Here is a 26,364-nt window from a genome sequence, read left to right on the forward strand (position 1 = left end):
CCCAATTTGTTTTTGTTGCGGACTGGGGAGAAGGATGTTGAAACTGTGAAATGGTATTTCCCTCTCCCTTCCCTTCCCTTCCCCTTTCGTCCTTCCCTTCCTTCCTGCCCTCTCATTTCTCTTCTCTTTCCTTCTCTTCTCTCTCCCTCCCTTCTTTCCTTTCTTCCTTTCCTTCTTTCTTCCCCAAAGATATCAGAATTTTCCCAGGGGAAGGAACTACCTACTTGCAGGCAGCAGCCTGGAGTTTGAATGAAGGCGTTGCTGCATGACTTCAAACAGATCACTGAACTTTTGGTATTTTTAGTTTTGTTTCATTTGTAAAACTTATAAAATGGGGATAATATAACACCACAGGGTGGCTGTAAGGATTATATAAGAATACATGTGAACATACTGGATGGACAGAGATCCTGTATGAACACATAACAGGTTCATGTCAAGCATTATCCATTAAAATAATTTGCCTTTTGGCAAAACACGATGTCTAGGAATGATACCAAGCTAGCATATTCCAGTACTTGTGAGTGATATCAATGAATCATATTGTATGGGCCAATGTGTCCATAATGAAACGGTCACTAACAATAATAAGCGCTAACGTTTATTGAAAGCTTGTTAAGAGCAAGGCACTATTTTAAGTGCTTTACGTGTTTTTAAAACTCAGTTAACCCTCACAGCTCACTTGGAGGCATGTGCTGCCCTCCCCAGTACAGAAGAGAAAACTGAGCCACAGAGAGGTTAAGTGACTTGGCCAAGGTTACACACCCTGCAAGAGGCAGAGTTGGGGTTTGAATACAGCAGCCTAGCCACCCAGCTGTGGTCTTAACCTCTTTGCAAACCTACCTCAATTGCGATCTGAGGATTAAAACCTGGCCTATTGTAAGTTTCATTTCTAATAATCTAGTTCTTTTTATTAAATTCCTAATAGTACCTTGTCTAACACCCATATGAAGTGATACAATATTTTTTCATCATCCCTTCCTAGTCAATAACCCGCACCCCTAAAGTAACTAGTGTTGTGGCTTCTGTCACCATCGATTAATTTTATCATCATATAAATATATCCCCTTTTGGGTCTGGCTTCATTTGCTCAACAGGTCTGTGAGATCCAACCATATTTTTGTGCACTGCTCTGTAGATTTTTAAGAATTATTTTTTCATTGTTGTTGCTCTGTAGTTTTCCATGGTATAAATCGACCCCAGTATACTTATCCACTTTACTCTTGATGGGAATCCTTATACATGTCCTTTGGTCAACAAATGCCCTTGTTTCCCTGATTACAGATCTAGGGAAAGAATTGCTAGGTTAAAGAGAAGGCATATATATTTAGCTCTAATGGTTTACTGGTTTCTACTATCCCCACTCCAGTCCAGCCTCCTCTGTCTAAAGAGCAGTCACCACCCTAAGACAAATTCCTAATTTCACAGTATTTGCTTCTTTATCGCACCCCATGCAGAATGATCGTCACTGTTCTGTGCGCTTTCCTCAAAACATGCCACAGCAACGCAACACAATCCACCTTCCAAAACACACACTCATGAATTTCTAGGCATTCCTGCTTCTCCATTCTTAGAATCTAGCGCAGAAATGACTTCGATAACTTTCCAAATTTACTTATGTACATGTAACTTTGGCACTGCCAAATTTTATCTTTTAATTTCTTTAAATTCCAAATCTAGTGGAAAAAAACCCCAAGAGTCTTCTCTTTTAAAAACTTTTATTAGGCATTGCTAGATGACGCTGCACGATGTCTTGCACACATCATGCGAGTAAACAGCACTCCACAGGAATCCATACAACAGTTCATACAGTGACAATCAAAGTAGTTGATTCCCATTATAGTTTGCATCCAAGTAGAGTGAATGTCATTACACCCCTCCATGAGATCTGATCTCACCATTAAGATTACCGTTCCATTCTAAAACAATCAACCAAAAACAAACAAACAAAAAAAAAAGAAGCCCAACCACAACAAAAAGCCATAGGGATGTTACTGAAAGTCCAAAATTGGACTCCAAAATTTCACAAAGTATCAATCTTTTGAAAGACTAGCCCCTAAATTTTAGGGTAGCCCCTAAAATTTGTGTGATCTGACACTTGGGTTGCTTTTACCGCCAGCAGCAAGTGAGATTGTATTTACGAAGAAGGATCATTACACTGATATATATCCACTGAAAATTCTTGAGGTAATAGATTTTTAAATCTCATTGCTTAAAAAAAAAAAAAAAAAATCTGTTAATTTCCATGTCCTGTCCAGCAGGACATATCTGTTGGCAGGAAGATTCTTTTCCTCTTTTTTTCTTTGTCAAATATTTACACATATTTGCATATACAACCTGTGTCTTTGTCTTTTCTAAGCACATGATTTATTTTAATTATTCACTATACATTCATCAGGAAACGTTGAATTGCATACTATAGTACATAAAGAAGACAACAAAACAAGCTTTTTGTATAACACAAAAGGCAAAGACCAAGAAGAGCAAGATAATATACTGTACAAAATGTCTCGATGTCGACAAAGCCCACTGTGAGTTAATAACTCTATGTAACTAGCAAACACCATCATTCTTCAGCATCTGTGTGGAAGTAGATTACAGACGAAATATTACCAAAGACAACTGGTAGTGAACTGGTTGAACTCCTGAAGTACCATATAATTTCTTTTATTTTTAATGCTTTTTGTAAAGTAATTTTGCCCTAATTGGAGCTATAGATAAAGACTGATAACCATTTCAACTCCTGTTTTAAACTTTAATAATCAGCATTCTTTTTGGTGGTTTAAAAATACATTTCAATTATAATGGCTTCAATTTATGGTGTTTACGATCCTTTTTAAAATACTTTAGCTTAAAAATGAGCAATGAATTTAAGAAAAATATATTGGCTAACCTGTTGTTCTAGAGATAATACAGTGAATGAAAGTAGCAAATGCAGCCTATATATATATATATTCCTAGAGATACACTGTCTCATCAGCACTTTAAATAGGACAAAAGAACACTCACAAAAAATATATGGCTCTTTAGATAAGAAATAAAGTCAAGTGAAAAAAATAAGGCACTAAGAACATATATAAATGTTTTATATTCTCATCACACAAAGCACCGTATGGAAGGTTAAAGGAACTATACATTAGTGCTATTGGAAAATGGTAATAAACCCAGTTTCCCTGACTTTTATTCACTAATTTCTTCTTTTCTTATAAGTGATTAATGTATAAACACTAAAATGGTGGGGGGAAATTATATATTCTGCTAAAAGCACAATTCATGGAACCAACAGCATGAAATAATCATTTGGAGATAAGAAGCAGATTGCTCTAAAAACGTAAGAAATTAAGGTCTTAAATACTCCTGATTTTTCAACATTTTCATCACAAAAGAATTTGTTTCCTTTCCAGTTTTCTTTTAGGAATTTCTACAAAAGAGTATTAATATTTTCTATTTTCTTATTTTATTTCTACATGCCTCTTTCTTAAAATATATTCACAATGGTTTCCTCCACATAGTTTTATGAATACCAAAGTTAACAGTATGACTAATGAAATGTAGACAAAGTTAAAAAGTAAAATTATATAAATACTTTCAATTTCATTGAAAATGTAAAGAAAATCTCTTTTCAACCAGGCTCATATATAAATATGAAAAGTAGTATGACATTATTTGGAAAATGGCTACAAGTTTTACAGAAAATGAAAAACGTGTAATGTAATGAAACTCTGGACAAGATCTAGTACAAACTACTAGTGAAAGTCATTCATCTTAAAATTAAGAAATTCTTCTCATTTGCCATTGTTTGTGAGTATGTAATTATTGATAAAATGGGATATATTCTGGTAATTCAAACAGGAGGTAACAATTATTCTTTAGAACTGCAATTTCTAAATATACAGTAATGGCAGCGTAAACACCCAAATGTTTTTCTTTTTAGCATTTTACATTCTTTGAGTAAAAGGAGAATGTGAATACAGTAATTTAATAGGCCCACAATTTTGCAACATATATATACATATAAATAAATTTGTTTCATGAATATATCTTATAACCAATTTTGTTTACAATAGAAACAAAACAACTGTTGTGGCTTCTTAATAAATAATGTGTTGTTATGTTATGTTAAAATGTGTTAACATAACAACATTTTTATGCCACTGTTTTTGTGTTCCTTCTACACAGAACTATTTCTGTTCTCTCGGAATTTACTACTTATTAAATTAATAATTTCTTTCATAAGCAACATATATATATCATATATATATACCAATTAGTGTTCTAGGTTTCATACAAAATATAAGGTTGGTTCACCTTTTTCAAGACCATCTACAGAATTTAAATTATGATGAAAATGATCAAATAACAAAATTAAGCTGTTGCCACGTGGAATTAAAAAAATAGGTCTTATGCAGACGTAGAGAATGGACATGAGGACATGGGGAGGGGGAAGGGTAAGCTGGGACAAAGTGAGAAAGTGGCATGGACATATATACACTACCAAATGTAAAATAGATACCTAGTAGGAAGCAGGGGCATAGCACAGGGAGATCAGCTAGGGGCTTTGTGACCACCTAGAGGGGTGGGATAGGGAGGGTGGGAGGGAGACGCAAGAGGGAGGAGGTATGGTGATATATGTATATGTATAGCTGATTCACTTTGTTACAAAGCAGAAACTAACACACCATTGTAAAGCAATTATACTGCAATAAAGATGTTAAAAAAATAGGTCTTAGAGAAAGGGTTTGTAATAGTTGATAAAGTCATACTTTATCTAGAATTTTCTTTATAAAGGAACATAAAGCATGCTAATTTTGTTTAAACTGAAAAATATTCAGATATTTCTATCAAATATTTAGACAGTATTTACTCTAGGGAAACAATAAAGTTATATTTGGACATAGAGGAAGTAATATATTAATGAAAAAATATTATTTTTAAGAACTTGACTGGATTATTGACATGATTTCTCCAGCTGGGGCATGAGGTGAACACCTAACTTTACAGGGAACTGATGACCGATGTGGTCTGCCAGCTACAAGGAAAAATCTGAAGTAACATCATCTCAGCAGTTTGAGGGGATTTTTAACACCCAAGTTTGACTATCCCTTGAATTTTTCCATATCATGTAATAAACCTATGCTAAATATATCTTGAGTGTGGTTTATATCTAAATCATATCAATGAAAAAGTTGAACATTGGCAAATGATGCATGGTTTCTCTAGAATAGGGCTGCTATTAGTTACATGTAATACCATCCACTTTAGATTATCAGAAAGTCTAATAACATTCCCAGAACTAAGAATCCACAGTCAAGTACAAATGCGACAATATATTATAAATCCAGCCCTAAGTCCAAGCTGTGCTACTTTTTGTTGAAACAAAGACCCCCAAACCACACATCTGGTCATTTTGGATGAATCAAGGATGATCTGGGGTCAGACTGGATCAATGTCCACAAGTGCTTTCTGTCCAACTAATAGGCAAACACAATATTGACCTTATAATAATCATGAAACAATTTCTGAAGCTTGGTTTCACAGTATTTCTATGCTCTCTGATTCAAATAACGTCTCATTCATTTTACTTCTTGTCAGAGGGCTGGGCAGTGTTCTCCAACTCCTATCAGGAAGAGGGACGTGTTCCAAGTATTCCTGAGATGTTTTAACTTACAGATAAAAGAAGCCAAGGTATATTACGTTTACTACCAGGGCCAGATTCTGGAGTCCTTTCAGTTTGAATTTCATTTGAGTCAAAAAAGTTAATGGTGAGAGAATTTATCCCACACTTCGTCAAGATGGGAAGGGGACTGCAGAGGGAAAAAGCAAGATAACCAGGAAATCTAAAAAGAAAACAGAAACTTGATGTTGAAGTATGTGAGTATCACTTCACAAGCAGGGAAGAAAGTCATTTAATATGATGGAACAGAGTGACAAAAATGTGGGATAGACCTGAAAAACAAAAAAAATTTTTCTATGCTAATAAGTCTGTGTAATCTAAGTAATGCAGTAAGTAAATATACCTAATGAAATTTCTTTTATAAGCTAAAAGGAAGTGGCCAAAAAAAAAAAAGGCAGTAGTAATTTTTTATGTTTTCTTTTAAATTTATTGCCTTTTAAGTCCATATTGTTATTCTCAAAATAGTCACTTCTTTAGTCAAAAAAGAATATAGTTTATAATATGCATAATTACATGCTGCTAAAATTGGCACTATGTATGAGAAAATGTAAGGTATGTGATATATGAAGACTTCAGCTAATGCCCCAAATAGACAATTACAAGTCTCACACTTCTGTGACTCTCTGCTTGTTGGATTTCGATAAAATGACTACAGTCCAGCCTCAGAACAGTGATGTACAATAAAAGCCCCACTCAACAGTTGGCTATGAAATGAGTATTAGTTCCATCCTCTAAACCAGAGTTACGAAGGAATGCCTTTCTCTTATAAAGGTTTGCATTGAAAAGGTAGCATTTCACAATCTTGAATACTCCCCAAATTTGGAACTCTGATTTTGTTCAGACCATAGTTTAATGCCTCTATAAAATTATTTCAGTTTTATTAAAGTAATAATTATAGATATTCATATTAAAATGGGACTTGCAACTTATTTTCCAGAGGAGGAAAATGTCATAATTAAAACACAATGATTTGAAAAACAAAATATGCTCAAACTGGCTGTTGATGGTAGTTTTGATTTACTATGTTACTAATCAGTGGAATTTCTTTTATAGATTTCATGAAAAATAAAAATGCTGCTAAAACTTTCAGTAGAAACTAACTTAATATTTTAAACAAACATTCCAACTAGGTTATTAGGTAACATGCATTAATTACTTGCTACGTTTGAGCTCCTAATACCAATTTCTAGGATTACTATAATTTCAGAAACTTGGCTACATCTTTTCCAGGTATGTTTTACTTGTTTTAAATTTTCAGCTTGATTCCACCCACCCCCTCCCTCCCCCACCCCCCGCCAAATTTAAAGAGGTGACGTATATTTGCTAATACTGTTATTCTACCGTCTCCATCAAAATACTGCAATTAGTTTCCTCAACTTTGTCAAATTGCTTAAATGGCACAAGTATTTTAAAGTGCATTATTGGATCTTAAGGCTATATTTATACTAAGCATTAACACAAAACAATAAAGTTGACCACAGGAAAGATTACTTTCAATAGTTGGGATAGATTTCAGCCACAAATATGAAAGGTTAAGCATATGATCCAATGGGAAGACTCACATTAAGGCATATATGCAGCCTGCATATAAAATTCACATATAAAATGGCATTTGCCATGAATTTTTATTTTGGTACTTAATGAAGTTACCAATGGATATTATTCAGGCCACTAACTTTTTATAATTATGAATTTAACAGAGCTCATAAAAGTCTAGTGTTAAAAACAACTGCATTGTTTAACAGGGGAGAAAGCAGATCCATCTGGCGGCACGTGTACTCAATCTGACAAAGGTCTGGAAGGAATGCTAGTGCTTTGCACGTGCCTGAGTGAGTTTTTAACCCACTCCTTTCTCTCCTCCTCTTTTCTAGTGTAGAGGAGCTGGTTAGAATCTCAAAGGAGTGTAGAAAAATGAGGTTGCATTGTTTGGGGACTGGAAGAGTATTTTGAAGGTCCTTTAGGGGATCCACGGGCCATGTATTTGGGTGATAGGATTGAAAGATAAAGACTACCTGTGGCCTTGGGACTCAAGAGGTGGTGGGTGACACAAGACAGGGAATTTCCTGACAGGCACCACTGAACCCTGATATCACAGCAAGGAAAGTACAATTAAAGGTACCAGGTTGTAACCCGACCAGTGTTTAATTTATCTTTGATTGTTTTCCAGTCTGTTCTACCTTTAGGATACAATAGCACTTATCAGAAAATCAAGGTTGGTGGCAACAGAATGTTGTTTGTGCCAAAAGGTTTGACCCCTCTTTTCTTAACTTCACATACAGAAGTTCTTAGGGAAATGCTGGGATTCATTGTAAAATAAAGGTTTCATGTTATTCCAAGTTTATGAGCAACCCAACAAACCACCAAACCTCACATACAGTCAAAATTATTTTTCTGTGGAGAATGTGGTCATTCATAATTACCAACATGTTGCTTCCTACTTTTCACAACGGCACAATTAAGTTCCTCTGTGGAGCAACATGCATGAACATGCAGAGTGTTTTAAAAAACGTGACAAACATGATCACTTTGGCTATTTCATGTAAATCCCTCAAGTTTTAAAACTAGGCAATCCAAATGTCAATGCATCTTTCTCACATTATCTTATAGACATCTCATTGCATTTTATTTTTATTGGAATAAGGTGAATTTTCTTTTGTAAGTGTTGGCAAGATATTTATTTGGCTAATCAAGCATGGGGGGGGAATTATCCTGCAAAAGATGCTTTTCTTTAAAAATGATGCACTTTTACACAAGTCTTTCTCCAAGAAAAGGGCCTTAAGTATATTATCTCTATGATCTCATTCATTGAAAGTGCATTAAAATTTTATTACTAATATAAAAACCGAATTTAAAAACTTATGAAAATGTTCACACAGTGACAAAAATATATGTAAAGCATCTTCACTAATGCTTTGTAATAGAGAAGTGAAAACAAACTTGATGTTCATTCAATAGGAGACTGATTAAATAAAGTATAGCCCCACAATGGAATATGTAGTAATTGACAAAAGAATGAGGTACATCTATTTAAACTCTTATGGAAAGATGTCTACCAATTCATAGTAAAATGAAAAATAGTCACAGGACAGTAAGCATATTATTATTCTATTTATACAAAATGAATACACACACAGATACACACACACACACGCATACTTATTTGTATATTTATAGATAGTATCTGGAAAGACACATACCAAATTATTAACAGTGGTTACCCCTAGAAAATAAGGGGTGGGGAAAAGCAGAGGAAGTTGTATTTTATAATTCAATATAGTTTGATTTTTTTAAAAGGAGCATATATTAAATTTACAATGAAAACATATCAAAAAATGACAAGCCTTGGATAAAAAGATATTCATCTTACACGCATGCTGCTTTTGTTAAAGTCGTTTTTAGAATTTACCCCAAAAGGTGCGATTGTTTTACTTCAAGTTAGCACTAACATATAAATGATCTTTTATTTTTCTTCTCCCTTTTTAAGATCTTAACGATACTTAGCAAAAAAATTCACAAATAACTATTTTAAGTCACTAGCAGGGAAAGGCCTGATATATACCAACTTTGAAAGCGAAAAATGCACATGTTAATTTTTTTAAATCTATGCAATAGAAAAATGAAAATCCTGTGAGCACTGTGCACACTATCGTGAGTGCTGATGAAAGAGCCTTCACTGATAACAAACGCCGCTCTGTAAGTGGAAAATTGGAACATTTCCAAATAATATAAAAATATCTCCAAAAGATAAATTATTCAAAGAAAGGAATAAAAATCCCTGAGTAGGCCAAAGACAACAGATACAATAACCTAAGAAAATAGATTATCCAGGACCAGAGAGTATATTATTTAGCTAGATGGTATATATGTATTCATATACAGCTATGTATATGTCTAAGTATATATACATACACATACATAAACACATCCACTAGATTTAGAATTAATCATATTCACACATTGTCAAACTAACACCCAAGTCTAGGAAAGGGCAATTTACATAAATTAAGCACTTTTATAACAGAATTACACGGATTTAGGGCTAGAAATTCCCATTCTCTCAGTTTTAATACTAGAGCAAGTAGAATAGGCACTCAATAAATATTTGTTGGATGGATAGATGGTTGGATGAATGGAAAGAGGAATTTGTGAAACTAGATTCTTCTTGTATCATGTTATGCTTTAGAAATATGCTATTCCAGGCCATAAATGGCACACCCTCCTCTAACTGGAAATAGACTAGTCCAAAGTATAGCTTTTCTGAGCGTTACTCAGAAAAGGATGGAAGTGCTGGCTTGTTATCCATGAAAGCAAACTTCACTATTACAGACTTTCCAGATCAAATAAGAATGATAAATGTTCTTATACTCTGGAGCCCAGCAAGACAAACTATCCATGTTAATGCATGTTTTATCACATAATCTATTTCAATTCAGAAAAGGTTGTTGAAGAATAAATGCTACATCTACGCCAATAGCTAATGTTAAGGATCTGGAGACAAGTGGAAACTTTAAGCTTCTTAGAGGTCTTTAATTCCCTTCTGCTGATGAACATTCGTGATGAAAACAAAAAAAAAACACAGTTTAGTTACTTGTCCTTTCCTTATTTTTAAAGATTTCTCAGCTTGGTAAAACATCCTGAAAATATTTTTTTCATTTTTTTTTGTTTCCTTCTCCAAAAGCAGTTTATATTTTAGATAAACCCAGGAATACAAAAAGTTTTGTTTTAAATCACCCCTCCATAAGAAAATACCAACACATTATTATGCATTTGAGCAATAAACATAAGAAAAATCCTTCAAAAACAGTATTTGTGTTTATGAAAAACTTGAGGAGTAAAAGAGAGAGAGAGAGGGAAAGGAGAGGTGAGAGGGTGGGGTTTTAAACAATATCATATGCTTAACCTAAAGCATAATTATTGTAATCACAAGTTGGTTAAAAAATTAGCAGAATAGGGATATGTTTAAAGGCCTCAGCAGTTCTCTCTACAGCACACTTATTTAAATTAATTATAGAGTGAAGCAAGTATGCCAACATATAAGAAATCTGAAAAAGAAGACAGAACGTTCAGGTCTTGAGAATTTCCTAGAAGCAGCCTATTAGTTTTATCAGTTTATAAAGTTTGATAATCCTTGAGGTGACACTGCACAAATTTCTGTGTGTGTGTGTGTGTGTGTGTGTGTGTGTGTGTGAGAGAGAGAGAGAGAGAGAGAGAGAGAGAGAGAGAGAGAGAGAAAGAAATAGAAATGGTCAACATCAAAATAGCCTGTTGTGTACGTTGACTTTAATTCAGTACATTACCAAATTATGCCCACAAAGGAACAATCATTTTTAAATATGTCTATGAAAATGTGGAAAAATAGTGTAGGCATGGAACTTGACAAGTACAAGGTATTGGACCTAGTTTTAATACAGATATGTATATACACACACATTCACACCCCTACACATATACACTTCAGTAACTATGATTCTTCTCATTCGTTTAGTTTCATTAGTTCCCTTTTGGGCATTGAGATTTTTAACAATTATAGCATCTGAAGGATGAAGGAATTATACTGCTTGGGTCACGGATGAAAATTGGTGCATATGGTGAGCCTTCATCTTCTGAAAAGTGGCCTTGCTTGTTGGTACAGGTGGGACCTTCAGTTATTCACACCAAGTCTCAGAAGAGGGCATGGAGGGAGATTCAGGTACAAAGACGGTCCAAGCAATGCTCAGGAGATGCATGCTCAGACAGTTGTGAGGATAACTGGTTCTAATTAAAATACTTTCTTCCAAGAACCATTAAGAAGATCAGAGTTATGATATAGATGTTTATAGTCTATGAAAGTGACCATTTTGTAAAAGCAGCAATCTGTATAAGGAAAGGACAGGATACCATGTCGGGAATGCACCGGAGCTAGAGGCATTGTGGCCTGCACAGAACACAGGAGAAGAGATGGCAAAAGGGTCCTCTTGGCAGTTTTCAAGAAGTGACCCTCAGACAGGTGTATAATTCTGTGTAGCTCCTACCCGGACCAGCGTAGTCAGATGAAATCATCTGCATTTACCAGTGCATTCCTGTCCGTGATCGTTTTCTCTGTTTTTTACAAAGGCAATAGATAGGAAATACAAATAAACCTGGGGATTAAAAAAAAAAAAAAAAGATTAAAGCTAATTAAGAGGACAGGCTTTTAGTATCATAGATTTGAAAATTTTCTATTTTCAAATTTTTATTTTGCAAGCTATTTATAAATAATCATTATTTAGTAATACATGAAAATGAAAAGAGGGAAGATACCTATGCTATGAAATGTACTTAGTTCTTCAAGATTTCATTCTTTATTATTTTTCTTCAGCTCCTTCTCCCCCTTTTAATGAAGTCTGTGACACCAGTTTGGATATGAATGTTTTTTATCAAAATATCAAAACTTAAATCTTCTTTATTATCCCTAGTCATATCACTTGCACACTGATATTCATGCTTCAGTTTCAGGCCATATAGCATGTTACTTAAGAAAATGGGCAGTGGAGCAAATGTCAGCTTTGATTCCCAGTTCTACCACTTGTGAGGTCCTAGTAAAGCCTTAATTTCCTCAACTGTAAAATGCAGATAATAATAGTATTTACTTCATAAAGCCTCATTCACCGTAAGAACTTAAATGTTAGTTACCTTATAATTCTATCTCTCCTGCACATGCAAATTACTTGCTAAACAGAACTTTACATATAAAAATCAATTTACTTAGGAAACAAGAGAAATCCCATCTACTATGTGGAACAATCATCAAAGCAGCCTTTAGCTCTAGTGTTTAATTTTAAATCCTCTACAGCAATGGTTCTCAAAGTGGGATCCTTGGACCACCTGCATCAGCATCACCTAACTTTTTAGAACTAGGTCCCTACACTGAATCAGAAACTGTGAGTAGGAACCAGGAACCTGTTTTTTAACCAACCCTCAAGGTTCTTATAAAGCACTCCAGAGTCTGAGAACCATTGCTCGAAAGTACGTATTTTAATATACTTGTATGAATAAAACTATATTTATCACTGATACATTTTCTATTTGTTAGTGCTCAAGTATATGCTGGGTACGTGTTCCTATCCACATCAAAAGCATCTTTTTGACCCAGGGAACCCTTTTACTAGAACTAACCGAAGACCCAAAGGTGTAACAGAGCCTCTTTTCTTCAATGTTCCAACCTGAACTCAGAATTGGAAAATCTGGGTTCTCGTCTACTGGAATCTTTTGCTAAGATACTAGTTACATTAACTTTTGTATTAAAAGGGGACTAATAATGCTTTATAAGAAACATGAATCAAAGTGTTCATGGACTGAGAAAGTGTCACACAAATACACCCTGTACGAAACACGCTCCTCTGAATCTATAAATCATGTGCTGATTGCTTATTTCTAGCAAGCATGGAACAGGTACCATCTACACTTAATACTGACTCACTATTACATTTACACTCATATTCTCTCTGTGGCACTCAGAGAATTCTCATCTCAGATACATTAAGTATTTCTTACCGATTACAACTGCTATGGCCCCTAGTGCTAATCCCAAGACCAGAATTAGAGGTGCAATGAATAATTTTCCAGCTGGAAAACAAAAGGCAAACCATTTAGAGAGTCTTAAACTAAAACTAAAAACAATTTCAGCAATGCTTTTTAATATCACAATGTATGTTATTGTTTAAGGAGTCCTTAAAATTAAGGCAATATTTCTCTAAGGAAATATATCAGGTGTAGAACAAATACACATATGTAAGTTCAGTAACTTCACTCAAGTCCTGGGCACACGTGTCATACATCACATAAATCATCCTTTACAAGCAAGAAAATACCAAAGCTACTGGTTCACTTTATTCCACCAGGACCATTCATCTTTGTGTTTTTCCTTTAGATCTCTTCCATTTTAAATTTTTTAAATTCTGAAAGATTAAGAAAGGAGTGACATTCTGAGCCGGCAGGAGGAAATCTAATTAGCTCACAAAATGGAGAGCTAGTAGGTGCTACAGAGGGCTGTGCCCAAGTCCACATCTGAAAATGTGATTTATTTATTTCCTGGGTCCAAAATAAACTAACTATATGAACACCTAATACACTGAATTACAAATGGGATGTTTCAATACCATTGTTAGAAAAAATTCCCAATAAACATACAATATATTGAAGGTTTTTCAAATGAATCATTTTAACAAACTTAGAAAGGAAGCACTTATAAGGATGCCAAATGGCATCAACCAGCACTTTTTTTTCTAAATGAATAACTGAGCAGTGATTACAATAAACTCTAGTTATAGCACAGAATTCACAACTGGAATCCTACTAGCGTTAAAAGGCACTAGCACAAAAATAGAGGCTAGTAGTTAATATCTTGTCATTACATAGTAATCTTGATCTTAAGACATGTGACAGCAATAGCTGTACAACCCAAACACAACAAGAGAAGAGGAAGGAATGGAGGGACTTTGCAGTAGACTCCCTTAGCTGTTGAAAATAAATTAGCAACACCATTCTATAAATAAGGACAGTAATTTGGAATAACCAATTACATTAAAAAACAGAAACATAATGCAGCCATCTGTTGGAAATTTGTCAGAAAAATATTAACTTCTTTATTCTTAAGAAAGGAGCTTTGGAACCACAGAAAAAACATAGATTAAAAAATACAGTTTTTAATATCTAATTTTGAAAAAACTGCCATTCAATTGACACAATGTCTAACCATGGGGTTTACTTACATTTTTCACCAATGACAGAATCAATCAAGTAATACTAAATCACATTGAACAATTACATTTTGTACATTCTTAAAGCTACACTTGAGTTTATACTATATTGATTTGCATATTGTAAAAGAATCTGGTTTTTTTCCTACACACGTAGCTCAGTGAGCTCATTCATGTTTCCTTTTTAAGTAATTATCAATATATTTTCATAATAGTGATGAAACATGACTGCAAAGTAACAGCACTATTTTTTTTTTATTTTCAAATATCACAGAACTCAAATAACCAGATATGTGCTCTTTCTCTTTTGGAAGTAATAAACTTATTACAATCATGCAATCAATGTTCAGTACACGTTAAGTCTACCTTTGAAACTGTCTTGAGGACATTTAAGCACAGATTCTCTAATTCCTAGCTCAATAATAATTCTTTTAAAATACCATTCTCAATAGCTGAAATAGTATTCTATTATATCCATATATTCTAGCTTATTTAAATATTTTAGTATTTATTTTTTGTTCCCTTTTCTGCTATTTAAAATTATACTTGCAAATAAACCGTTGTCAACCTAGATGTTTTATCATGTTTTAAAATATCCTTCACATTATTATCAAATTTCTTTGTAAAAGAATTGCACAAAATTTCCAGTTCGTTCAATAGAGTATGGATGTCCAGCATAGAGTATTAACTCGACAAAATATTTGCTAATCAATATCCAGAAAAAAATTTCATTTTTTACATTTCTCTGACTACTAATAACACTGAATCTTTTAAAACATGTTTATTGGCTATCTGTATTTCTTCAATTCTGGTTCCAGACTTCTTTTCTTTTTTTTTTTTCTTTTCTTTTTGAAAAATGTGATATTTATTTTGGGGGGGGGCCTCCATTGCTTTTGTTCATATAAATTATTTGCCAACTAGAAATCAGTTAAGGACCTGTATGTTCTTTATTATTATATGTTTTTTTTTTTTTTTTTTTTGCGGTACTCGGGCCTCTCACTGTTGTGGACTCTCCCGTTGCGGGGCACAGGCTCCGGACGCGCAGGCTCAGCGGCCATGGCTCACGGGCCCAGTCGCTCCGCGGCATGTGGGATCTTCCCGGACCGGGGCATGAACCCGTGTCCCCTGCATCGGCAGGCGGACTCTCAACCACTGCGCCACCAGGGAAGCCCCTATTATATGTTTTAATGTAATATTTTCAATATTTGTATGGAAGTATATGAGAACAAAGCATTCTTTCTGTCACTTTTATTCCCAACACCATTCACTGAATAACCTACCTACTCCCTACCAGGGAGATACCTGCATGTCAGAGGCTGCTAATTACCCTCAAATCGCTGTTCTCCCTTATTCTCTAGAGGCAGAACCTCTGATCTATGGCTGGGCAGATGGTCACATGACCATCCTTGTTTTCCAACCTCCAGCTGTGAGAGGAGGGCAGGCCCTTTCTCTGTCTCTGTCCAAGGACATCTGCAGGCTGTGGTCCCAAACTGAGGAGCAAACTGGGTTCCATCATGCAAGGATGGAGGGCAGGAGGGCTTTGCTGTCATCCATCTACTCTCTTCCATGGCAGGGAGAAGGTAACCTTGGGACTTACAGAGTAACACCTTTTCCTACCTTTTGTAGGGATGAGATGTTTGAAATTAAATTGCTCTTTTTATTTAAAAACATTGCTTATAAAATCATTCTGTCTGATTTTGTAAAATGTAATGGGTAACATGAATTATTGTATTTTTTCCTTGTTTGTCCACAGGAAAAAAGTCCACATTTCCCTGCTATACTTGGAGTGATGGTCCAACAGCAGTTCGAGGCGGCTGTGCTGGAGGTGCAAAAATATGTGTAGGAGGGAGAGCTTATCATAGGGCCAGCTGCTCCCTCCTTTGTCAGGTTCATCCTGACACACACGAGTACACACACATACACAGAAAAGAAAATGGGCCCAAAAGAAAACCATTTATAGAAAGCTGACCATAAAATTAAAAATAAAAACAGAGAAGACTGTACAAAGAAAACACTTCCCTGCTGACAATGTTTATGGGCTGTCCATTCTACAGTCTGTTAAATATCTTGACTCTATTTTATGACCTGGAAAGAGAATTCTAGTGGCATCTAGGCAAATGGTGAAAGGACTCAAAGAGAATGCACCCAAAATATTATTGAACAAATAGGGCAGGAAATGACTTTCCTTATTTAAGAATGACTAAACAGAAAAACGAAAAGGAAAAAAAAAAAGCATGGTCAAATCAAAGATTATTTAAAACAAAAATGAAAGGAAACACTTTGCCACAAAATGGCATTGAAGTAGGAAAGGAAAGGACTAACAGTGCAGGAAATGTAAGGATTTTGGTTTTTAGGTTGCTTTCTGTATGTACAGACTGACTTACAAATAGGTTACAGCTCAAAACTTAATTTTGCAGTTAGTTTTCTCATGGTAATATTGTTATAAATAGTGGTTAGATTCCCTAGCTATCCCTCTAAAGTCTGTTTAACTAGTAAGTATATATTGGTTATATAAATATAATATATACCGTTATAAGCAACTAAACAGAAAAGCACTGAAAATCATTAAAACCAATCTTGACTATATTGAATGCTGTTGGTTGTGGGAAATTATGTTTAATTAAAGCTCAGTAAGGGTGTTTTTATAGATATCATATAAGATTTTAGAAAATGATGGTACTGGTTTCCCCATGATAAAATGAAATTTAAAATATATGTTCTATTGTTTACCTGACAGAAGTATATTATTACCATCAGCTTTGTTCTGATTAGCCTGACATGATTCTAGCGAGGACAGCGGTTTACAATAGTAATGAAGTGATGGAGGGCTAAAGAGTGATATAAAGATAGGCTCACAAAGTAACCAGGCACAAGTAAGTAGAAAGCAAGAAACGTAGACAATGTTAAAAAGTATTGTGTATACATGAGAAAGACTGCCAGAGAAAGAAATAATGGAGTTCTGCATGATGAAAAAGAAAGAAATCTCACAGTAGGTATATTCCAGAGGAGTAGGGAGCCATTGGAAGAACTACTAGGCCAGAAGAACACTGCATCACTCAGAGGTGGTGACACTAGGCCAGAGCAGGAATCCGTGTTTATCTTTGCATATTTGTATATGAGACTGTGTGTTGTTGAGGACGAAGAAAGGGGTAAAAAATTCAATCCATAAAAGCATTGCACTTGGATATTTAAACTTGGGTTTGTATGCAATGAGGGCATTTGATGCTCATTTAATTAACTGTTAGCTATTAATATTAACTACTAATACAAGAGAAAATACATACAAATATATACAATGGCTTATCAACTATATAGGTACAATGGAACTCCATTACAAGACTCTGAAACATAGGGATTTTTAAAATTGCACTGTTTGTCTTCCATGGATGAATAGAGGATATGCCTAAGACCCACTGCTAGGTACTGTCACTACAAAAGAAATGTGACATTGTCCCCTTTCATCAAGTGGCTTACAATAGGTAAGTGGCTTACAGAAGACTAATGACTTCATATTTCTGCAGTGTAATAAATTATTTGTTTTTTGAACAAAATCTGCTTGCTCATGTAAGCAGTGCCCTGCTAACAAACAAGTTTTTTATTTTAAACTCAAAGGGAGAGAAAACATTCTTCCTCCTATTTTGAGCTAAAGGCTCTACTAGAATACCTGGCAGGTGCTGAGATGCGTCATGGCTATTCTATTACATTCCTAAGTTCTATCATCATCACTGCTTCCTTCCTGGGGAAGATTGTATAAGTCACGTCAGACACTCACCACAGACTGACCCTCGCACTAGTCTCCTTAGATGAGGTCTCTCTGGGAGGTAGCGGTATTTGCATCCAAATATACTGAGGTTTGATGTGTGGTCTCCAAAGAAACGGAGCTGGCGGTATCTCTCCCCACATCGATAACAAAAATTAGTGTTACATTGTGAACAAGTCATATGGTCACACCCTTCCGTTCTCTGGATGTGGATCTGTACCAGCGAAAGAGGGAAGGAAAAAAAAGGTTACTAAATTTTTTATAAAGTAGAATCTGGCAAATGTATGGAATAACAGTTACTAGTTTCACCAAAATAAAAGCCTTACAAAGCATTCCTGAGGCTGTAAGTTTGCTTATTATCATGCTCTCCCAGGCCACCTTTGTATCAAACATTTTAAACATGTGTAAAGCTCAATAACATTTCAGGTGCTCAAGCTGTTGACTTATTTTGAATAATACAGATATAAACAAACACATCCCAAAGAAAACTCACTTATCTTTCCAGACATGCATCGAACTCAATGATTAGGAGGCAATTTAAAATGCTGTGAAGGTGAGAAATGCAAATCAAAACTACAAGGAGGTCTCACCTCACACCGGTTAGAATGGGCACCATCAGAAAATCTACAAACAACAAATGCTGGAGAGGGTGTGGAGAAAAGGGAACCCTCCTGCACTGTTGGTGGGAATGTAAATTGATACAGCCACTATGGAGAACAGTATGGAGGTTCCTTAAAAAACTAAAAATAGAACTACCATACAACCCAGCAATCCCACTCCTGGGCATATACCCAGAGAAAACCATAATTCAAAAAGACACATGCACCCCAATGTTCATTGCAGCACTATTTACAACAGCCAGGTCATGGAAGCAACCTAAATGCCCACTGACAGACAAATGGATAAAGAACTTGTGGTACATATACAAAATGGAATATTACTCAGCCATAAAAAAGGAAAAAAATTGGGTCATTTGTAGAGACATGGATGGACCTAGAGACTGTCATACAGAGTGAAGTAAGTCAGAAAGAGAAAAACAAATATCATATATTAATGCATATATGTGGAATCTATAAAGAATGGTACAGGTGAACCGGTTTGCAAGGCAGAAATAGAGACACAGATGTAGAGAACAAACGTATGGACACCAAGGGGGGAAAGCCGGGGGGGGGTGGTTGGTGGTGGTGGTCGCATGAATTGGGAGATTGGGATGGACATATATACACTAATATGTATAAAATAGATAACTAATAAGAACCTGCTGTATAAAAAAATTAATAAAATTCAAATTAAAAAAATGCTGTGAAGGTATGTTTTGTTGATGCTATGATCAGCAAGAACGAGGTGGCTTGGGGAATAAGAAGAGATGAAGAGGATTCCTTAAAAGAAAAGATTATGTAAAATTTTTGTAAATAAATGTCAAGGAAAAGAAATCCTGTTGTGGAAGGAAATGATAGCAGGTGTAAGTGTATTTGCAGTACCATTTTAGTTTCCAGCTCTAATTTCATTTGCAAATGCTTGTACAGGACTGTGTATACAATGCTACCTGTGCAACTAAGCACCTCCCTCTGTTGTTGCTGTCAAGTTACAGGTAAGTACGGAGGTTACTTCTTATCTCCCAAGCTACAATTTAGATGATATTACTTACATGAGAATAAAAATGTGATAATATACATACAGTGACTAAAACATTTTGGGGGCACATATTGAGTCAGATCAGTATAATATTGGTTCCATCTATCCCTTCCCCTTCACCTACCTAAAAATGTGAGAAACTAAATACCAGGGCAATGCAACTGACACTCCCTGATTGCCAGGTGATCTCCTTTCTCACTTCTTCAATTGGGTGATTCTTAGGCTGATGCTAGACTAGAGTACCTTCCTGGATAGTTGAGGGCTAGCTTGTGGTTAAGGGCATATAAGCATCTGTGGTCAAGGGTAACTACCAATCAATACTTGGTCAGTAGAAGCAAAATTTGTTTTTTCTGCTATTGGCCACCTCATCTTTTTCAATTACGTTGAATTCTTTTACCTGACAGTCCAGTGAGAGTCGACCCAGGTTTTGTTGGGCCTGAAGGTTATCTAATTGGGGGGCCCTCTTAAAGGAGAAGCATGTAAATTACAAATGCAAATTAGATACAAGGCCTAAGGAGATCTGAGCAGGTGAAGGTCTCTGCAGCTTGAGTTCTTTAGCTTCCTGGTAATTTCTCCCTTAGTCTCCCCACTGCACTTGTTTCTATGAATGATTCTGAAGAACAATTCCTATGACCACATCCATTTAGCACAGCAGATGGCATTAAGGAATGAGGTAGGCTAAGGCCCTACTGAAACTTTGAACTATTTCTCATCCTTTAAACTACCTGAGCACTAGGAGAAAACGTGTTCAGAGACAGCAGCTGAGCACCCAAAATAAAGGCTACTCAATCATATGCTCAACTTTTTGACTGTATACTGTAATTGCTCTTAATATGGAGGTAATTAAAGCTTAACAGATTTCCTGGCCACATAGCATAGTGTTGTATGTGACCTGTAAAGGGAAAAGGACTAATATTTGTTTAGAGCCTACTAAATGCCAAGCACTGTACCTAGCTTAGCGCCTTTAAGCCTCATGACCACACCATGAGACTGGCATGCTTATTCATAACCAGAGCTCAGAAAAGTAATCTGCTTGAATGAATGGAGAAAGTATTTTGATTCTTGTCTGTTTCTTTATTATGCTAAGCAGCCTCTTATTATAAACTTTAAGATAAAACCAGAGGGTCAATTGTATTCTTTGCTAACTGACAGAGTAGTCATGTCTGCCCTTCTGTACGAGACATGTTCGAGTCTTTCTGCTTGTTTTAGCCGCTCTCTGGGCCAGTTCACATTCTTCCTTTAAAATAATGTCAAAAATTTTTCTGACAAGAAACTTGCTCTAATAAGTTAAACCTGTCACTGACAGTTCATTTGCCTCAAAATTTCACATATCATTTTTACTGTCATTTTTATATCTGCTTGTAATATTGTTTCATTGTGTTCTAAAATCTTTACATGGTATACTTATTATTTCATTTAAATAGTGAAGACTGCAATTTTTAGCCTCTTTTAACAGTCTTTCCTCATTTCTAAAATAATATTTGAAACACGGCAGGCAACTAAAATACTGTTAGTCCAAAAGTATTTCTGCACAAGAAGTGATAAATTCTAAGTTCTGACAATACTCTACAGGAACCTTGTAAGTTGCAGGATTATATAGTTCTATAGATTAATTTGAATATTTTACTCACATAATGGCGATGATTTAATCATGAAAATGGTTTCATAATTTCCAACTATCAAGTACACAGTGCTTCCTTTAATACTATTGCAAATATATATTGATTATGTATGAATATTTTATAACTTCATGCTAAAAGAGAAATGAACTGACATAATGCAAGTTAACTTGTAACAGAAGACATTACTTTTCACATTTGCTAAGAAGCAAGTTGTAATTTTGAACTCCTAACACCCAGAGGCTAATAAATTTCATATGATAAACGACTTCCCTGAATATATCTTTAAAGGTCACACTTTGACAATGCCATTTTTGTTTTTAAAACATAGAGCCTTAAAAAGTAGGTTTAAATTACATTTATGTAAAGTCCATTTTATTTCTCAGTGAAGCTTTAGAAGTTTTTTTAATTATAGCTTCAAAACATTCATCAGATTAGCTCTGCTAAAAAAACATACCAATCACCCAAGTGGCTGTAATTCAGCATCAAAATTCTGTTCTTGGGCTTCCCTGGTGGCACAGTGGTTGAGAGTCCGCCTGCCGATGCAGGGGACATGGGTTCGTGCCCCGGTCCGGGAAGATCCCACATGCCGCGGAGCAGCTGGGCCCGTGAGCCATGGCTGCTGAGCCTGCGCGTCCGGAGCCTGTGCTCCGCAACGGGAGAGGCCACAACAGTGAGAGGCCTGCGTGCCACAACAACAACAACAAAATTCTGTTCTTACTTAAGGGATGGAGACAGAGTAAGACAAATGAGATATCTCTAACCCATTAAACTGACTACCCATAAGCCACAAACATCATTTGATTTGTTATCACTAACAGGGTTTCTTCTCTCCATCTACACCAAATAGGGATGGCTGATATGTAAGGAGTTGAATATTTAAGCACCAAATGTCGCTTACATAGCTCTACATTTACAAGCCATGAGATAAAATGTTCAGGATATGCCAGATATCTCTTTAATATGAGATGATATTAAGTCCACATAGTAGTAGACAGAAATGACAGCACGGATCATTTTTGGGCCTATGATATTCTTTATAATACATATCAACACCTGTAATAAGAGAGTAATCAATATATGTATCTGCCCTCTTCAAGTTGTTTACATTTAGTTTAATAAAATGCCCACAAATTATCTTAAAAAATAGAACTAGACCATTTAGGGGGAAGATGGCGGAAGAGTAAGACGCGAAGATCACCTTCCTCCCCACAGATACACCAGAAATACATCTACATGTGGAACAACTCCTACAGAACACCTACTGAATGCTGGCAGAACACCTCAGACCTCCCAAAAGGCAAGAAACCCCCCACGTACCTAGGTAGGGCAAAAGAAAAAAGAATAAACAGAGACAAAAGAATAGGGACGGGACCTGCACCAGTGGGAGGGAGCTGTGAAGGAGGAAAGGTTTCCACACACTAGGAAGCCCCTTGGCAGGCGGAGACTGCGGGTGGCGGAGGGGGGAAGCTTCGGAACCGTGGAGGAGAGCGCAGCAACAGAGGTGCGGAGGGCAAAGAAGGGAGATTCCCGCACAGAGGATCAGTGCCGAGCAGCACTCACCAGCCCGAGAGGCTCTTCTGCTCACCCGCCGGGGCGGGCGGGGCTGGGAGCTGAGGCTCCGGCTTCGGTCAGAGCGCAGGGAGAGGACTGGGGTTGGCGGCGTGAACACAGCCTACAGAGGGGGTTAGTGCAGCATGGCTGGCCGGGAGGGAGTCCGGGGAAAAGTCTGGCTGCCAAAGAGGCAAGAGACGTTTTCTTGCCTCTTTGTTTCCTGGTGCGTGACAAGAGGGGATTAAGAGCGCTGCTTAAAGGAGCTCCAGAGATGGGCGTGAGCCGCGGCTAACAGCGCAGACCCCACAGACAGGCATGAGACACTAAGGCTGCTGCTGCCGCCACCAAGAAGCCTGTGTGCGAGCACAGGTCACTCTCCACACCCCGCTTCCGGGGAGCCTGTGCAGCTCGCCACTGCCAGGGTCCCGGGATCCAGGGACAACTCCCCTGGGAGAACGCACGGCACGCCTCAGGCTGGTGCAACGTCAGTCGGCCTCTGCCACCGCAGGCTCGCCCCGCGCTCTGTGCCTCTCCCTCCCCCCGGCCTGAGTGAGCTAGAGCCCCCGAATCAGCGGCTCCTTTAACCCCATCCTGTCTGAGCGAAGAACAGACGCCTTCCGGCGACCTACACGCAGAGGCGGGGCCAAATCCAAAGCTGAGCCCCTGGGAGCTCTGAGAATAAAGAGAAGAAAGGGAAATCTCTCCCAGCAGCCTCAGGAGCAGAGGATTAAAGCTCCACAATCAACTTGATGTACCCTGCATCTGTGGAATACATGAATAGACAACGAATCATCCCAAATTAAGGAGGTGGACTTTGACAGCAAGATTTATGATTTTTTCACCTTTTCCTCTTTTTGTGAGTGTGTATGTGTATGCTTCTGTGTGAGATTTTGTCTGTATAGCTTTGCTTCCACCATTTGTCCTAGGGTTCTATCCGTCCATTTTTTTTCCTTTTTCTTCTTTTATTAAAAAATTTTTTTCTTAATAATTATTTTTTATATAATAACTTTATTTTATTTTCTTACTTTATTTATTTTATCTCCTTTCTATCTTTCTTTCTTTCTTTTCTTTCTTTCTTTCCTTCCTTCCTTCCCTCCTCCCTCCCTCCCTCCTTTCTCTCTCTCTCTCTCTCTTTCTTTCCTTCTTTCTTTCTTTCTACTTTTTCTCCCTTTTATTCTGACCGTGTGGATGAAAGCCTCTTGGTGCTGCAGCCAGGAGTCAGTGCTGTGCCTCTGAGGTGGGGGAGCCAACTTCAGGACACTGGTCCACAAGAGACCTCCAAGCTCCACATAATATCAAACGGCGAAAATCTCCCAGAGATCTCCATATCAACACCAGCACCCAGCTTCACTCAACGACCAGCAAGCTACAGTGCTGGACATCCTATGCCAAACAACTAGCAAGACAGGAACCCATTAGCAGAGAGGCTGCCTAAAATCATAATAAGTCCACAGACACCCCAAAACACACCACAAGATGTGGACCTGCCCACCAGAAAGACAAGATCCAGCCTCATCCACAAGAACACAGGCACTAGTCCCCTCCACCAGGAAGCCTACACAACCCACTGAACCAACCTTAGCCACTGGGAACAGACACCAAAAACAGGAACTACGAACCTGCAGCCTACAAAAAGGAAACCCCAAACACAGTAAGGTAAGCAAAATGAGAAGACAGAAAAACACACAGCAAATGAAGGAGCAAGATAAAAACCCATCAGACCTAACAAATGAAGAGGAAATAGGCAGTCTACCTGAAAGAGAATTCAGAATAATGATAGAAAAGATGATCCAAAATCTTGGAAATAGAATAGACAAAATGCAAGAAACATTTAACAAGGACCTAGAAGAACTAAGGATGAAACAAGCAACAATGAACAACACAATAAATGAAATTAAAAATACACTAGATGGGATCAATAGCAGAATGACTAAGGCAGCAGAACGGATAAGTGACCTGGAAGATAAAATAACTACTGCAGAGCAGAATAAAGAAAAGAATGAAGAGAACTGAGGACAGTCTCAGAGACCCCTGGGGCAACATTAAACGCACCAACATTCGAATTATAGGGGTTCCAGAAGAAGAAGAGAAAAAGAAAGGGACTGAGAAAATATTTGAAGAGATTATAGTTGAAAACTTCTCTAATATGGGAACAGAAATAGTTAATCAAGTCCAGGAAGCACACAGAATCCCATACAGGATAAATCCAAGGAGAAATACGCCAAGACACATATTAATCAAACTGTCAAAAATTAAATACAAAGAAAGCATATTAAAAGCAGCAAGGGAAAAACAACAAATAACACGCAAGGGAATCCCCATAAGGTTAACAGCTGATCTTTCAGCAGAAACTCTGCAAGCCAGAAGGGACTGGCAGGACATATTTAAAGTGATGAAGGAGAAAAACATGCAACCAAGATTACTCTACCCAGCAAGGATCTCATTCAGATTTGATGGGGAAATTAAAACCTTTACAGACAAGCAAAAGCTGAGAGAGTTCAGCACCACCAAACCAGCTTTACAGCAACTGCTAAAGGAACTTCTCTAGGCAAGAAACACGAGAAGGAAAGACCTACAATAATGAACCCCAAACAATTAAGAAAATGGGAATAGGAACATACATATCGATAATTACCTTAAATGTAAATGGACTAAATGCTCCCACCAAAAGACACAGATTGGCTGAATGGATACAAAAACAAGACCCATATATATGCTGTCTACAAGAGACCACCTGCAGACCTAGAGACACATACAGACTGAAAGTAAGGGGATGGAAAAAGATATTCCATGCAAATGGAAACCAAAAGAAAGCTGGAGTAGCAATTCTCATATCAGACAAAATAGATTTTAAAATAAAGACTATTAGAAGGGACAAAGAAGGACACTACATAATGATCAAGGGACCAATCCAAGAAGAAGATATAACAATTGTAAATATTTATGCACCCAACATAGGAGCACCTCAATACATAAGGCAAATACTAACAGCCATAAAAGGGGAAATCAACAGTAACACATTTATAGTAGGGGACTTTAACACCCCAGTTTCAGCAATGGACAGATCATCCAAAAGGAAAATAAATAAGGAAACACAAGCTTTAAATGATACATTAAACAAGATGGACTTAATTGATATTTATAGGACATTCCATGCAAAAACAACAGAATACACATTTTTCTCAAGTGCTCATGGAACATTCTCCAGGATAGATCATATCTTTGGTCACAAATCAAGCCTTGGTAAATTTAAGAAAATTGAAGTTGTATCAGGTATCTTTTCCGACCACAATGCTATGAGACTAGATATCAATTACAGGAAAAGATCTGTAAAAAATACAAACACATGGAGGCTAAACAATACACTACTTAATAATGAAGTGATCACTGAAGAAATCAACGAGG

General features: G+C 36.7%; 1 protein-coding gene across 2 annotated transcripts in view; it reads right to left on the reverse strand.

Annotated features, from left to right (window-relative positions):
* Nucleotides 1-8,762: 8,762 nt before the first annotated feature.
* RNF217 (ring finger protein 217) overlaps nucleotides 8,763-26,364 on the reverse strand; it is a 130,820-nt gene continuing 113,218 nt past the window's right edge. Inside the window, exons 4-6 of one of the 2 annotated variants that reach the window (XM_027087216.1) lie at nucleotides 18,164-18,365; nucleotides 13,187-13,258; nucleotides 8,763-11,793 (exon numbers count right to left, since the gene is read on the reverse strand). In XM_027087216.1, the coding sequence (XP_026943017.1) occupies nucleotides 11,720-11,793; nucleotides 13,187-13,258; nucleotides 18,164-18,365 (348 nt within the window). In that variant the 3' untranslated portion in view covers nucleotides 8,763-11,719. The remainder of the gene's footprint in view (nucleotides 11,794-13,186; nucleotides 13,259-18,163; nucleotides 18,366-26,364) is intronic. The other variant, XM_027087226.1, reaches the window with a different exon arrangement.

Source organism: Aethalodelphis obliquidens, unplaced genomic scaffold (genome assembly GCF_003676395.1).
Source record: "Aethalodelphis obliquidens isolate GAN/ISIS:26980383/991018 unplaced genomic scaffold, ASM367639v1 scaffold3, whole genome shotgun sequence".
In the NCBI taxonomy this organism is placed as follows: Eukaryota; Metazoa; Chordata; class Mammalia; order Artiodactyla; family Delphinidae; genus Aethalodelphis; species Aethalodelphis obliquidens.